This window comes from Choloepus didactylus, chromosome 21 (genome assembly GCF_015220235.1).
Source record: "Choloepus didactylus isolate mChoDid1 chromosome 21, mChoDid1.pri, whole genome shotgun sequence".
Classification (NCBI taxonomy): Eukaryota; Metazoa; Chordata; class Mammalia; order Pilosa; family Megalonychidae; genus Choloepus; species Choloepus didactylus.
The window spans coordinates 28,281,930-28,298,407 of record NC_051327.1 but is presented as its reverse complement, the minus strand read 5'-3'; the positions used below and the strand labels follow the sequence as shown (position 1 = coordinate 28,298,407).

The 16,478-nt window shown below is 53.7% G+C and overlaps 1 protein-coding gene across 2 annotated transcripts in view; it reads left to right on the top strand.

Annotated features, from left to right (window-relative positions):
* IFT140 (intraflagellar transport 140) overlaps positions 1–16,478 on the top strand; it is a 77,857-nt gene that overhangs the window by 27,846 nt on the left and 33,533 nt on the right. For both annotated transcript variants that reach the window (XM_037814987.1, XM_037814986.1), the window contains exons 14-18: positions 5,497–5,614; positions 7,198–7,328; positions 9,035–9,203; positions 10,919–11,050; positions 14,443–14,639. In XM_037814987.1, coding sequence (XP_037670915.1) covers positions 5,497–5,614; positions 7,198–7,328; positions 9,035–9,203; positions 10,919–11,050; positions 14,443–14,639 — 747 coding nt within the window. The remainder of the gene's footprint in view (positions 1–5,496; positions 5,615–7,197; positions 7,329–9,034; positions 9,204–10,918; positions 11,051–14,442; positions 14,640–16,478) is intronic.

Here is a 16,478-nt window from a genome sequence, read left to right as displayed (position 1 = left end):
AGATAGAAATCTCTTTACGTTCTCATTCCAACATTAAGATACCACTTAATTTTTTGAAACACCTTAAGTCTCTGTTCTAGTTTGCTAATGCTGCAGAATGCAAAACACCAGAGATGGATTGGCTTTTACAAAAGGGGGTTTATTGGCTACACAGTTACAGTCTTAAGGCCATAAAGTGTCCAAGGTAACACATCAGTAATCAGGTACCTTCACTGGAGGATGGCCAATGGCGTCCGGAAAACCTCTGTTAGCTGGGAAGGCACGCGGCTGGCGACTGCTCCAAAGTTCTGGTTTCAAAATGGCTTTCTCCCTGGATGTTCCCCTCTAGCAAGCTTGCTCCTCTTCAAAACGTCACTCACAGCTGCACTGAGTTCCTTCTCTTTGAGTCAGCTCATTTATATGGCTCCACTGATCAAGGCCCACCCTGAATGGGTGGGGCCATGCCTCCATGAGAATATCTCATCAGAATCATCACCCACCGCTGGGTGGGGCGCATTCCACAGAAACACTCAAAGAATTACAATCTAATCAACACTGATAACGTCTGCCCACACAAGATTACATCAAAGATAATGGCTTTTGGGGGACACAATATATTCAAACTGGCACAGTCTCAGTCCGAATTTATAGTCTTCACATGACAAGGAAGTGGCATTTACATTTAAAACTCAAGTTTATTAAAAAATAAAACCATAAAATTGTTGAAGAAAACAGGGTAGAATTCCTTCCTAAGACTGCAGTGGAGAAGGTCTTTTAACTATGACTCAAAACTCCTATGTCATCTCAGAAAACACTGATACATTCAACTACATAAAAATACAACAAAAACAAGACACAAAAAACTTTCTAATGGCAAAAATCACCATAAGCAAATCAGAAGACAAAGAACAAATTGAGAATAAATATATTTATGTCTCCTATCACAGACCAAAAAGAAAAGCTAATCTCTCTAATATATAAAGACTCCTAAAAATCAGTAAGAAAAACACCCTCCAACAAATGGTAAAATGTCCTCCATCCAAAAATGGGCAAAGGATAACGACTACTTAGAGTAGTTACAATAGGTTCCTAAATGTCTGAAAAGATGTTCCATTTCAATTTCAACACAGTAAAAGAAATGTAAATTAAAACACTGAACACTTCTGGCTTCTGGTAATGGAGGGTTTGCTTCTGTCAGACCCACACACCCAAAGATAACGTCTGTGAACTCGGATGAAACCTGACAAACCGCTACCTGCAGGCCCTGGAGAGCAGCTCAGAGAGGCTGAAACAAGGGGGGTAGGCAAGTAGGCAAAGGAGAGGTCCTCACGCTTGCAGTACAAACTCCGGGTGAAAGAACCGTGCAGAGAATCAGATACTGTCTACAGCAGAAAAGGCATGGTTTGGAGTTTGAGATCAGCCAAGTCCACCATCTATTAAAACAGAATTGCACTCTTCAGAGAAACAAAATGGAATCCAGATCACCTACATGTATTATTCATCACACCCACCATATAATCCAAAATTATGGAGCATGTTGCATATTCAGTCAACAGACACTGGGGTTGCGATCGGCAGATGAGAGCTTTAAAGACCTAACATAACCGTGCTCAAGGACATAAAGAAAATATGCAGAAAAGGGTGAAATAGTTGTGATTAGACCTCTTATCAAAAGAGAAATAAAAGGTAAGTTCTTCATCCTGATAAGAAAGCGCATTTGAAAACCTCCAGCTGACATTGTCCATGGTGAAATGGTGAACACCCTCCTCGCGAGGTGGAGACAAGGCCCGGAGGCCCCACAGCTCCTCTTTCCCGTTGTGCTGGAGACCCAACTCAGGAAAGATGCCGGAAAAAGCAAAAAGGCACAAAGATCGGGAAAGAAGGAAAACTGTCTTGATTTCCAGTTGAATGGCCGTCTGTGAAGAACAGCCCAAGAAATCTCTACAGAAGGCCTTCTAGAACAAGTAAGGGAATTCAGTAAGGATGGGGGAGACAAAGTCAACAGAAAAAACAATCTTATTTTTATAAATTAACAGCACCCACTGGGAAGATGTAGTGGAAAAATCAATTACATTTGCAATAGCGTTAAAAACCATAAAATACTTAGGAATAAATTTAACAGCTCTATAAGACCTCTATCCTAAATAATAAAGTTTAAAAAAAAAAAAAGACCTCTACTCTGAAAACCACGAAACTCTGGAGAGAAATGGAGGAAGACCTGAATAAATACTTTGGAAAACTTAAGAAAAGACATCAGTTCTCCCCAAATTGATCTATAGATTCAAAGAATTCCCACTCATAATGCCAACAGGTTTCTTTTTTAGAGAAATTTAAAAGGTGATTCTAAAATTTATATGGAAATGCAAAAAAACCTAGAATTCTCCAAAACACCTTGAAGACAGAACAGAACGGAGGGCGCCGGGGCTCCGTCCTCGCCACGTCATGGGCCGGGTGTAAGCACGGATGGGTACCTGAGTGAAACAGCAGGAGCCCAGAATTAAACCAGAATTGCGTGGTCACTTGATTTTGACAAAGGCTTCCAGAGAAATCGAAGGGGAAAAGGGAAGTCTTTTCAGCAGCTGTGCTGGAACAACTGGATATATTAGGAAAATAGAAAAGAACCCTGATCCCTACCTCACATTATACGAACAAATTAATTTTAATTAGACCCAGGCCTAAGCCTAAATGCTAAACCATAAAGCTTCTAGAAGAAAACAAAAGAGAATATCACTGTGGGGTAGGCAGTTTTCTTAGCAGGCTCCAGAAAGTGATAACCATAAAAGAAAAAAATTGACAAATGGGATTTCTTAAAAATTAAAAACTCTTTATCAAAAGATGCACACCAAAAGCCAATCCATGAAAGGAAAAATTGTTAAATTGGTCTTTATTAAAATTAAAAACTTCTCTTCTGTGGAAGACACTTTTAGGAGAATGAAAAGACAAGCCACAGACTAGGAAAAAACATTTGCAGAACACATATCTGAGAAAGGACTTGTATACAAAGAACTCTTAAAACCCGACAATTAGAAAACCAACGACTCAATTAAAAAATGGGCAAAAGATCTGAACAGGCATCTCACCAAATAAGATATACACACAGCAAATAAGCATATGAAAAGCTGCTCAGCTTCATTTGCCACGCGTGAGGTACAAACTTAAACGACAAAGAGGTCCCGTGGCACCTATTGGAATGGCTAAAATCCAAAGGTCTGACAGCACCGAACGCTGACAGGGACGCACGGCGGCAGGAGCTCTCATCCGTGGCTGGTGGGAAGGCAAAATGCTCCAGCCACCTTGGGAGACAGCCTGGCGGTTTCTTACAGAGCCGAACACAGGCTTACTGTATGGTCCAGCAGCCACGCTCCCAGGTATTCACCCAACAGATCTGAAAATTTATGTCCACACAAAAGCCTGTACTCAAATGTTCATAGCAGCTTTTATTCATAATTGCCAAAACTGGAAGCAATCAAGATTTCCTTTAATTGGTGAATGAATAAACAAATTGTGAATTATCTATATGATGGAATATTATACAGTGATAAAAAAGAGATGAGATTTCAAGTCACAGAAGGACATAGATGGACCGTAAATGCATATTGCTAAGTGAAAGAAGCCAGTTTGAAATGCAGTATACCATGTGTTTCCAATTAAATGCCATTCTGGAAAAGGCAAAACTACGTAGATGGTTTAAGTGTCAGTGATTGCCCGGGTTCAGAGGGAGACGGGAGGGTCGGATAGGTGAAGTTCAGGGGACTTTTTAGGGTGGCAAAACTACTCCATACAACTCCTTAACGGTGGATCCATGATACGATGCGTTTACCAAAACCCATAGAACTTCACACACAAAGAGTGATCCTAATATATGCAAATTAAAAAAATAAGAGATCAGGTTACCCCAGGATGGAGTGCCAACTGTGACAAGAATCTAATGGTATCACAGACGCAGGAGACAGCCTCACGGACCGGGGAGGGGAAAGCTGCTGACCAAGTGAGTCTGGGAGTGAGTGGCCGCTTGTAAAGCCGCTGCCCTGGCCTCGGTTCGCAGCCCGCTGCCGCTGGCCACGGAGGCGGACGTGAGCGACGGGTAGCTGCTGGCTGGGGCCTCACAGGGAGCACGGGGCGCCCCTTTACAGAGGAGAAACCGGGCAAGAACGCCCTCAGCAAGTGTTCAAGGTCAACACCAACCACAAGGGGTCACACAGGGCACATACCTGGGGCTGGACATGACAGGAGGGACCCCTCACCTCCAGGCCCTCTCTCCCTGAGCTGTTTTGACTCTTACATCCCCCAGAACAGCCATGTCCTTTTTATCTAATCTTGTGGGGGCAGACCTGTTGTGGGTGGGACTTTTGATTAGATTATTTCCATGGAGATGTGACCCCAGCCATTCCAGGTGGGTCTTAATCCTTTACTGGATTCCTTTAGGAGCTCACAGAGAAAGGGAGCTCAGAGGAGCTGAGAGAGACATTTTGGAGAGAAGCTAAGATGCAACCCAGGGTTTGCCCCCAGGAGAAGCAAGCTTCTGCTGAGGCAGAAGCCCATGGACATTTTGGAGAAAGTTACTGAAAGCAGAAGCTAAGCATGGGAGAGAAGTTCCAGCAGAGCCAGCCGTGTGCCTTCCCATGTGGCAGAGGAACCCCAGATGCCATCGGTTTTTCTTCAGAGAAGATGCATCCTCTTGATGCCTTAACTGGGTCATTCTCACAGACTTAGAGCTGTACATCTGTGAGCTAATAAACGCCATTGTAGAAGCCAATCCATCTCCGGCATGTTGCATTTCAGCAGCTTTAGCAAACCCGAACACTCCCCAAACCCGTAGCCCCATCCATGGTGAGGGCATCCTGCAGGCCCCCAGACCTGTCCTCAGGACTGTCGTGGTGAGCAGCAGGGCGCCCAGGCAGGCGTGACGACAGGGCCCGGTGAGGTCCTGGGTGGGTCCTGGCACCAGGAAGGGACCTGAGGGAGAACCGGGGCACCCAAATGAGGCGTGGCCTTTAGCTGGCGACAGTGCCAGGCACTAATGAGAGATGCTAACGAAGCGGGGCTGGGCCTGGGGCATGGAGCATTCCGCGCTGGGTCAGCATAAACCCACTCCTCAGCCAAAAGCTTATTTCAAAAAATAAACCTGTAACACTGCCTCAGGAGTGGGGATGGGACGAGGGTTCACAGAGGCTTTCCGGTTCTTTCATCACTGTGGGTTGTTTGACTTTTTCCCAGTGTGAATTCTATAGTAATTTTTTGATTAAAGAAAGAGTCGATGTGTTCTGTTGCACAGAGGAGAGGAAACAGAGTCTTGACTCATGTTTTCTCATGAGAATGGTGCCTTAAAGATGCACACCCGTTCCAAGTAGGGCCCGTGTCCCGCGACGCGGAGCGCCTGGGTCAGAGCAGGCTCTGAACAGCGGGGTCGGGGCCCTTGGGGAGGTGAGTCCTTGTCCCGGGCCCGTCCGTCCCCTCCCTCGGTGGGCACGCGCGCAAACCCAGGGCTTGCCTGGCCTGAGCCTCTCACCCCTGCAGAGAAGCCAAGGTGCACTGTGACTGCAAGGACCTGGCCCGGCTGCTGCCCGGCGCCGGGCCCATCGCGTCCGTGAGGTGCAACGCCAGCGGGAGCAAGATCAGCTTCCTGCTCCACAAGGTGAGCCCAGGCCCCCGGCAGCCCTGCGCCCCGCCTCACCCCGTCTCCCCACCCACCCCCTGCTTAAGCTCCCGCCCCGTGGGCTCAGCCCCTGCACCTTGTCTGCTGCTTCCCTGTGCCCCGTCCCTCGCGCCCCTGGCCCCCCCGCCGGCACCCCTGGGCACACCTCACCCTGTGCTGTCTTTGTCGGTTTCATGCTCCTTCGGCACCAGTTGGTTTTCTGACTCTGAGAGGCCCTCGCCTCATCCCGTCTCACAGCCGAGTTCCTGTTGGCACGAGAGGTGTGAAGAGGAGCTTTGAAGAGAACATGAAGCATTTTGCTTTGAGAAATAGAAGGGTCTGGAAGGAAGGTGGCTGGTCGGCAAGTTGCCTTGTTTCAGAGTTGGTTAGCTCCTTGCCGCCCACTGGTGTGCGTTTGTTCCTTTACGCATTCATTCGGGGCAACTGTGGGTTCCCTGCGGTGGGTTGGGCACCTTGCCAGGCTCTGTCCCTAAGAAGGACCCACGAGCAAAGGGACCAGGTCTCCCCACGGAGGAACAGATCTTCCTCAGAGAGCGCTGTGGACAAACGAGCAAACGAGCAGGCACAGCGGGCCTGGGAGCGCTGTAGGGTGCACGGTGCAGGGAGAGCCTGTGGCAGGGGCCATGCCGTTCCCTGGCCGAGGAAGGTGCTCTGGGCTGTCACAGGGCGAGTGGTGCCGGCGGAGCAGTGGGGGAGCTGGGCTGCACTGGGAGGGTGGCCACGGGCACACGTTCCAGAGGATGTATTTGGGGGTGGGCCACCCACTGCCATCATCCGGTACGGCTGCCCTTCCCAGTTTCAGAGGGGGGTCACTGACAGATGTTACCTGCCCAAGGATCACGGCTGGTCAGTGCCGGGTCCATGACGCAGCCCTGGCGTGACATCAGAAGCCCCGGGGCCAGCATGGGCCGGAGGGAGCCACGGACCCGCCCAGGGTTGTTGCCCAAATGCAGGCAGGGAGGCCCAGGGAGGGGACCCGGAGGGGATGTTGGCATAAAGATTCCTGGAGAGAGGCTCAGCCTCATCACCTGGTGATCACAAGGAGTCGCCCCCAAAGCGGGAGCATCATGCCCAGGCCTGGCTGTGCCTGAGACTCCCGGGGCACCCCAGGAACTCCTGGGGCCTCAACCACCGCTGGGGCCATCGGGGAAGTGGGAGCAGTCCCAGGCCCTGTCCTCCCCTGGGCGCTGTCCCCACCCGGCGGCCCTTCCCCTTTCACTTGCCCACCCGAGGGTTGCCTCTCCAGACCCCTGGTGCCCCTGTTCTGGCCGCCGCTTGGCTTGGGCCACCCTTCTGGGCAGGGTCACAGCAGCTGGACAGCAAGGCCCTCCCAGGCTGCAGGACGTGTTTGCCGTCCTCTGCAACCATGACCGAGAGGTTCTGCCTCCGCTTCGGGGGTGGGGTAGCTGGCACTCAGGTGAAGGCACTGGGAGGTGCCCCTCCCCGAAAGCCAAGTGCCCGCTGGGGGTCCCACCGCCAGGACATTCTCCCCCAGCCCTGTGCAGCATCGGCCCCGCACCCGTGTCCTCATGGCACCACCAGCTTTCCGCTCTGCTCCCCAGGCCGACAACAGCCCCGACTCCAGAATCTGCTTCTACGATGTTGACATGGACACAGTGACCACCTTCGACTTCAAGACTGGACGGACGGATCACACGGAGGCCTTGTCGTTCAATGGGCAGGAGCCCAAGAGGTAAGACCGTGGTGTGGGAGGGGTTCGTTCACAACAAGGTGGAAACAGCATCCCACTGCCTCAACTTCCAGGCAGGCTGCTGCTCCGCCTGACAAACGAGCTCAGCAGAAGCACGCTGGGCCGCTGGGCAGATTGCAGCCTTTAGTCTCTGTTTTCCAGGTTTCAAAGGCTCTGAAATTACTTTGTAGAGACTTGAACTTGCCGAGGGGCTGAGGCCGTAGCGTCCACAGGTGTGACCCAGGAGCCGAGGGCGGGGAGTGACAGAATGGCCCCAGCTCCCCAGGCTCCGCTGTCGGGAAGTGTCTGGCTTTTCAGAAAAAATAACTTTTTCTACAAAAAATAATTGTTTCTTCAGAGAGTTAGTGTAACAGCATTTGAGGTTCCTCCTGCCGTGAAGAAACTATAGCTAGAACTTCAAGGGCTTATAATACTTGCTTTACGGTTCACGTTGGATTTTGCGTGAAGAAATCCACGCACGTGAATCAGCTGTGCTGAGGACTTGGGGGCTCGTCAGCCCTGGCAGGGACGGTCAGCTGGGGCGAATGTGCAGCAAGAGCAGGGACAGGACAGGAGGGCGCAAAGTGGGGACATGTGGGCACAAAGCTGTGGCTCACGGAGAGCAGAGGCGTCCAAAACGCAGGGTCTGGTTCTTCTGTCTTTTTCTCTTTCTTGCCACTCTGCTACTTTTGCTACAGTTAACAGCTCCCTCCTCCCCGTGGCTTCCTCTTGGCCAGCCTTTCCTGCACTTTCCCCGCCTCTCTTCCGAAACCTCTTTCTTCCTCAGAATCCTTTTCCGGATCCTTCTTGCGTGTGGTGAGCTTGACCCACTCCTCTGCCTCAGCAGAATTCCCCGCTCCCCTCACTTAGCTCCAGTTCTCTCTCTGCAACCGCACTCTCACAGCCTGACCCGGCTGTCCCCCCAGGGTCCCGCTTCCCTTCAGTGGGACACTTCTCCCCGTCAGCACGGTCGGAAACCTCAGAATTAACCTTCCTTTAAACCCCACAGTCGTGACTCAGGCCTGTTTTTCTTGTTTTGACATGTCTTTGTGATTTGTGCTTTCCTGCCTCAACTTACTGCCTGCATCCCCTGCTCCCCTTTCTGAGAATGGAGTTACGTTCCAAAGTCCATTCTCACTCCCTTCGCTCTGTCCATTTACAGGTCCCACTTGGGGTCCTGTAAACGCTGGTGTTGGTGGCCAAGGCACTGGGTGGATCGCAGCTCCATCCGTCATGGGCCCGGCAGGGGGCAGCTAGGGACTGACCCTCCCCCAGCCTCTGGGGCACCTGCCTGTGTCCATGGTGTTCCCGCAGGTCAGCAGACGGGCTCATCGTCATGTCATGTCGGCACAGGCCCTCGTTGGCAACCTCATGGCCTCCTCGCCACCCGCCTCCCTGACTCCTTGCAGCACCTCATGGAGCTCTGGGCCTGCAGAGCACGGGGCTTCCCAAAGGGGAAGGGGTGCGAGCAACAGCACAGCACCCTATGGGGACACTGTGGGGCCCGCGGGAGCCCCTGACACCGACCAAGGGCTCTTGCAGGCCACCCGCCCTGGCCCTCCCCCAGCCCTGCCCACAAGCCCGGCACGGCCTTCAGCCCGGGTGCTACAAGCCCGGAGCCCATGTTGAGACGGACATGCTGTGGCCTTGCAGGCTGCTCCCCGCAGGCCCTGGATGTGGCGCTCGCATGCACCTTCTTTTCCCTGCAGGAGCCTCGCCTTCACGGATGGGACACTCGCACGCCACGTTCCCGTGAGCCACTTCTGGGGCCAGAGTGAGCCGAGGCTTTTCGTGTGCGAAGCCGCCCTGGAGGCGCCCAGGCCCCAGCCGCCGTCCGCGGAGAAGCAGCCCCCGGTGGAGGAGAGCAGCCGTCCCACGGTACCACTCCACGCTCACTGTGAGCCCTTGGCGGGCTTGAGACTCTGGACCTCGTTTATGAGAAAGTCATTAGGAAAATCCCACTCTCGTGGGGTGGTGGCCACCTCGCGATTCGGCTGGCTGGAGCGCTGCTGTAGCGTCAGGAGCCACAGACCCTCCCTTCCAGGCCCAGGGGCCGTGCCCCGTGCCGACCACTGTGGAGCCTACGGAGCGGATCCATGAGAAGAGGTCGGGCACGGAGAAGCACAGAAAACCGAGCTTCCCTCCAGCGGGTTTTTTGTTTTTTTTGTGAGTCATGCCAAAAAATGAGCTTGCTTTGTGGTTGCCTCCCGCCCTTGAGGCTGGCATAGGGAGCAGCTCGCTCCTCTCCGCCAGGTCTGGCTCAGTGTAATTTTTCTGCTTCTCCTGTCTTGGAGCTGCTTCGTGGTGTGTTCTCTCTGGCTCGGGACAGCACGCTTCACTGAAACAGTTGATGTGAATTAACCCCTTGCTATTAGCACAGCCTGTGAGTCGTCTCTGGGGCAGCCTGCCATCCTGACGTTGGTGCCCCAGCAGCCGAGACCCTCCTGCAAAGGACAGTCCGCCCCTCCCCAGCAGCTTCCTCCCCAGGCCAGTGGGAGCGCCGTGGCCCCTGACCTCCCTGCTCCTCCGTGTGCCCCCGGCCACTGCCCTCCCCTCACCACGTGCAGCCCTCCCTGCTGATGGGACCCCAGAACCCCAGTGCCCTGATAGGGACACGGGTCCCGTGACACTTTCCAAGTCCTGTGTTTTGTGGAAATCAGATGCTCCCTGGGAAAGCCTGGTTTTCTGTGCTTCTCCGTACCCCACCTCTTTGTCGACAGAACCCACGCCCAAGGGTCCTTGGGTGGCTGGTATGGGACAACCATCCCCGAGACTGCTGAGGGCTGGCTTCCCTTCCAGGGCCTTCCTTTGCCAGACTTTGAGTCTGGAACCCCTAAAGGTTGTCTACAGCTAGTGTCACGCCCTGAGGTCTTCAGAGCACGCCCGGCTCTGACCCCCGAGACCCCGAGTGGCACAGCCCAGGGAGGTAGCCTGCTGATCGTTAGCCTGGGAGAAGCAGAGATTGCTGGGGCACCTTCCTGAGGAAGCTGGGGCGTGTGGTGACAGTGCAGGCACGTGAGGAGGACAAGCCGACTACCAGCCAGTGCAGGGGAGGGGGGCCACGGTCTCCCTCACACCTTCGGTCCTTTGGGAAGTGACGAGACGTGAGGAGAGGCTCTGGCGAGCCCTGGGCGTCTTGTTTCCTACTCAGATGGGCTGAGAAGAGCCACACACCATGGAACCCAGGCCAGCACTCACTTCTCCCTCGTGTAGTCCCATTCCCTGCCAGCAGAGCAGAGAATCTTTCCGTTGCTGATTTTCAAACCAGGGTGAAGATTCTGAAGGAGACAAATGTTGAAACACAAGAGTGATCTTGAGTTTCCTTCGACAACCCAGGTGTGAATGATTAGCCTTTGTCATAGAAAAACCATCAGTCAGGAGGCCCACTTGTTCCCAGGCTCTAGAAGATTCTCCCAAAGTGGAGTAGAGAGGAAGGTGCGAACTCCTGGGTAGACGTGTGTGACCGCTGTGTGCCCGAGGAGACGAGCTGGTCCTCTGTGTGCGTTTGCCACTGTTTTCTTGAGGTTTTGTGTTAAACATCTCAGCAGCAAAAGTGCCAGTGGGAACCAGACACTCTTTCCTCTCTCCCCCAGGTGGACGCTTTGATCCTGTCGTTCTTCGTGTCCGACGAGCACGGCCTCTTGCTCCAGGACAGCTTCCCCCGGCCTCCTGCCTTCCAGACGCTTTTGGGAATCGAAGTGCCCCATTATTACTTCACAAAAAAGGTGCGGCCCCCCTCGAGGGATGAGTGTTCCCCGCTTCTCCCTGTTCGGCTGGTCTCCCAGGGTGCCACAGCGAGTTGGTGCTGAGGTTCCCTGGGGCCTCTCATTAGAAATGTGAACCCCTGCCACAACCTGTCACGTGAACCCCAGCAGTGACCGAGGTCTCTTGTGTGGTCAAAACCCTAAGAAGTGGTTTTACTCTGAAGAGAGATGCCAGTTACCTGACGAGAGCACTGGGGCGGGAGGGAGGCCTGGCTCATCGGAGGACAGGCCGCTGCTTCTACCTGGCGCCTCCCCAAGAGCACCACATCTTTCAGCTTCTCTTTCTTTTCTTTTATTCTAGCTACTTAAAAAAAAAAAAAAGTTAACATATTCCAGTGTTCACCGGGAATTCAGAAACTTCAAATAAAGAACAACCCCTCACACAGCCACCCTCCCACCCCCAGCCAGCCCCTGTGGGCAGGGGGCTCTGTGCTTGCACACGCACACACACACACACACAGCTCTCATTGTCGACAGAAGGCCAGCATTTGCACACCCACTCCAGCTGGGTCATTTTGAACGCGTCCGGCCCTTCCCTGGGCCTCGGCCCCCTCCTCCCCGAGGCACGGGGGTTCTGAGGTCCAGTCTCCCTGTCCCTGAGCCATGTCCTGACGCGCCTGCACAACGGCGTGCACGTCTCCCCAGCTTTCCAAAGGCAGGTGAGTGTGTGTGAGCCGAGTGGCCCTCTGGTCCCTGGCCCGGCCGGGCCTCCAGGAGCCCCAGCTGCCCTGGGCCTGGTGCCGTTCACAGCCCTCACTGCCCTCAGCGCCAGGGGCAGGGCTCACTTCTTCCCATTACTTCCATTGAAGTGTCGGCTCCCTACCCGCCCACCGGAAGCCTTAAGCAAGGGCCTGTTTCTTCCTCTCATCCGAGGGAGGCTGGAGCACTTCGGCTCGTAGCTGACCTTGTCTTGGCTTTTTATTCAAGGCGACCAAAAGTCAGCCTTAAAATTGAGCTCTCTGGACTGTTGTGATTTTCTACAATTAGTGGTTATGACTTCTGTTTCCCAGGTGTGGGGAGGGGACACCCTGCCCTCGGGGGAGCCGTCGGGGCAGAAGGAGGACACCTGTCCTGGGCTCCCGGTCGCGGTGGCGAGTCCCACGGTGCCAGCCCACGAGGTTCCTCCGCAGACCTGAGCAGCACTGGAGCATTTTCCCCGGATCTGGCATAGTGGAGACGGGGCGCCCCTCCCTGATTTGTGCGTCACATGACCAGATGTGGCCCATGGAAACCGTGAATTGGGTGCTGTTGGTTCATAAGTTCCCAAGTCACCAGATAAAAAATACCATGGGAGGGCTCGAGTTTGGCATAATGAATCCTTTACATATTAGGCTTTCACGTGTGTTAAAATGAAATCATTTTCGTGAGGACAAAGATGTTGACGTGATTTGCCGAATTCAGGGGGTTCCAGCTTTACGCTGATGTGGGTTTTCTCGGTTCTCTTATCTTAAATTAATTAGGCCCGTCAGTCTGGCATTTTTCTGAATTTCGTTCTTATGTAGTGTGTTCCTAAAGCTTTTTAATTTCTCTTGGATTTGAAAACCCAAAACGTTGTGAAAGATAGTTTTAAATTCTTCTGTTGAGTTTCCCCTCTGGTGCTTTCACTTTTTGGCCTTTTGTTTCTTCTGCCTGCACACTTAGTTTTCCGTTTTCTCTCTCGTCTCTGCCTTCCTGTGCACCGCCCTCCCACCTGTCCCAGAGCTCAGCTGATTGTCTCGCTGGTGTGTCGTCTTCCTAATGTCCATTCGTTTTTCCACTTATTTATTTACTTAGAGCTGCACTCCTCTGTGCAGCGCCCCTTCCTGCTGACTCCGCATCGCGTGTTTCCACGAGGGCTGTCGGGGCCTGTGGCCCGTGTGAGCAGCCTTCCCCCAGCGGCCCCGGCCCAACTCATGGCTGGGAGCGTCTCGCCCCTGTCGGCCACCCAGGAGCTCCCCAGGTGGCCCACATTTGTGACACGGGGTCACTACTGGCCCTGACAACATCGCGATGAAGCACCTACACATTTCTCTCGCCCAACCTTACCCAGACTGTCTTCCCACCTTCAGAGGCCTCGGTTCAGCTTCTCAGCGGCTGCTTCTGTTGGCACCTTCGAGGGCAGGTCTCAGTTCCCACCCTGGCTGCGTGAGCGGGGCGGGTCCCTCACTGGTTGCGACCCAGTTCATGCAGAGAACTCCCTGTAGAGCCCTACTGGGCTTAAGTGAGAGCACAAGGCAGCACCCCTGTTTTGTGAGAGTGGGTGGACGCTGCTCATGGCCTGAGCCATGTCCAGTTAGAACCCAGGACCCGACCCGCAACCAGGCTGACGCTGGCATCGCTGGGAACCGGGCCCCTGTCTTGACATGGCGGACTTTTCATCCCGCCAGGCATCCACTTTCCAACAGTTCCTCACTGGGTGCCCCGTGCACCCCACCCTCACCTCAGGGCCCGTCCACACCTCTCCTCTGTCCACACCTGCTGCCCTGTTCCCTGAGGCCTCGCACCGGGGCTGCTGGTGCGCTTTCCCTGATGGCCGCTGAGCCGGTGAAGCTGCTGTCCAAGCTGCCCAAAAAGCCCAGGGTCATGGGGCATGGCAGGGACAAGAACAGTCAGTGAGCAGAGGGTGGTGAAGCGGGCGAGGACGTGAGCCGTGCGTGCACCGCAAAGGCACACGAAGCAGAGGGCTGGGAGGAAGTAGACGGCCAGCAGGGAGGAGGGCACAGGCTGCCGAGAGGCTCGTGGAGGGGCCCTGGGCTTGCAGCAGGCTGTTTGCCAACATGCCAGATAGGCAGGGAGTCCCAGTGAAGCTTCGTGTGGCCCTGGAAACCGCTTTTCTTTTCTTTTATTTTAACACAGTTTTACTGAGATACACTCATTCACACACCATACAAAGCATCTGAACCCTCTTCTTCTTTGTGTGCCTTTTTGGGGGAACCCTATACTAGGTTGACAGTTCTTTTGGAAAACACGACAAAGGGACAGCACTAATCCAGGTTGTTTTGGAAAATTCTACCCAAAATAATGCCAGGGTCACATAGTGACAAGAGGCCTGGCAGAGCCGTGTGTGCGTCTGCCTTGGTGGAGTGGAGAGGAGTGGCCCCGTGGGTTTTCACTTACCCTCCAGTCCTCCGATGACTGTTGGAGCTTTGGACAGCATGGTTTACCTGCTCTCTGAAATTGGTCTAAAGTACAGTGATGATTTTCAGTGACCCTAAAGCTTTTCACCGTGTTTGGCAGGGACTGCTTGGCCTGTCCGTCTGTGTGTCTGCAGATGGATATGTTCCCATGACTGATGTGCACCTAGAGGGAGAGAGAGGTGTGGGTGTGGGCTTTATGCACGAATTGGCAAGTAACAGGTGCTCTCTGTCGTGTAGCCTGGAGAAGCAGCCAGAGAGGACCCCACGGGTTCCGGGCACCAAATCCCCGACGTGGTCGGCAGGAGGCCCCTCCGGGACTTCGTGGGGCTGGAGGACTGCGACAAGCCCACTCGAGATGCCATGCTCAATTTCAGCTTCTTTGTCACCATCGGAGACATGGATGAAGCCTTCAAATCCATCAAACTCATCAAAAGGTAGGGATCCCATCACTGCAATGCCGAAAGATGACGTGGGTGCCTTCTGGGCCCTTTACTCCCCTCTTCTTTCTTCCCCTCTAAATTAGAGTCTAACCTTGCGAGCCCCTTTGTATCTCATGGTCTGTCACTCGTTGACACTGTGCCTGTGAGTTGGAAAAGGTGAGCCAGCTCTCGCCACTCTAGCTCTTGTTTTGATTTACTTCAAATGTTCTGGACACTTCCTAGCAGAGAGCTCTGCAGTTGCTAAATGCCACTGACCTGTGTTCCTCTGGGAATACTTGCTATGAATCAGAACAGGTTTGGATAAATAAACACCAGAACCCACGGGTAAAGCACGGTGGAGACTGTGCAGAGGAATTCTTACCCCGAGGGCCACCTGTGGGCTTCTGCCTCTCTGTTTCTGAGCGAACTGGGGATTTCTTCACGAGAGCACTTGACCGATTCTAATTTCCAAAGAATGGGAAAGTGGTCAGTGAACCAAACTAAGGTCGGAGTAGAAAAAGGTGGAATTAAGGAACCTGGGAGAAGGCCCCCGTTGCGCAGCGGCGGTCTCTGCGACGCAGGAAGTGCCTCTGGAAAGGGACGGGACTCCTGTACGTTGTGTCTCTAAACCTGCGCAGCCAGACCCCTGCTGGAGTCAGATGGCATTTCCCTGCCCTGCCCCGAGGCGAGAGGCCTTTTGGCTCCGGAAGCAAACGCAGTGGCTCATGGCATAGCACGGCCGCTGCCCGGACACGTTTCACGTAAACACGATCACAGGCAGTAGTGAACCACATGGCCAACTCTAAAAGCTTAACATCTGTTTATTTATAATCACAAAACGCTACTCACTGAGTAATGTTAGCAGAAACAGTTCAGTGTCTTCAGTGTTCCATTGTCATCTTTAAAAACAATTATTTTTAGCACATGATTAGAGAAAAATTCCATTCCAGGAATGAGGTCCAGTGGGAGGAAGGGAACTGAGTGTCCCCACCCGGTGCCCCCTTTTGCGACGCTTGTCCGGTCATTTCCGACCAGCTCAGGTTAAGCAGACGACAGGCCTGCGAGTGCTTCGGAATCGCCATAGCCCACAAAGCCCCAGCCCCAGTTCGCCGTCCGTTCTGACTCAAGCCAAGCCCTGGAGCATTTTGGCCTGAAAACCCAGACTGAGGACCTCACATTCTCTGGGGGCTGGAAGCAACAGAGAGCAATATTTGTTAGCGGGGAAGGCGGCCTCAGGCAGGGGCGGCAGCACAGTGGCCGGGCCTCAGCTGGCCTGCGTGTTCCCCACCAGCTCTGGGTGTCAGCGTCCTTGTCAGGAAGGTGGCAGCAGGGACGCGCCTCTGGGTGGCTGTGGGGCTGGGCAGACTGCTGGATGCATCGTACACGAGGCAGTGCCAGCACCAAGGAGGCAGCCAGGCTGACTCCGCAAGTCGTCACACCTGTGGTCACAGAGCTTGGGCGCCCAGGTATAAACGTGGCCACGCCGTCCCAGGAGCCCACCGACCAGACGCCCAGGTATAAACGTGGCCACACTGCCTGGGCACTGGGTTATAAACGTGGCTGTGCTGTCCAGGTGCTTGTCTATAAGTGTGGCCATGCCACCCGGGTGCCTAGGTAATCAGGGATCGGCCGTGAACCCGAGGGGCAGATCTTAGCTGCTGTCTGTCCAGCTTGGGGAGTCGTGGTCCATCTGCCTCCTGTGGATGGGGAAAGGGCTTGTTGGAATCAGTGTGGCGTCAGGAAGGCATTTTGTAGCCCAGCAAAAAAGAATTAGGCTGAAGATTAGGTTGACAGTTCTTGTTGGGAAAAAAGGGAGCCAATCTCTGAATACTTGTTTAAGCAAATAGGCTTTTC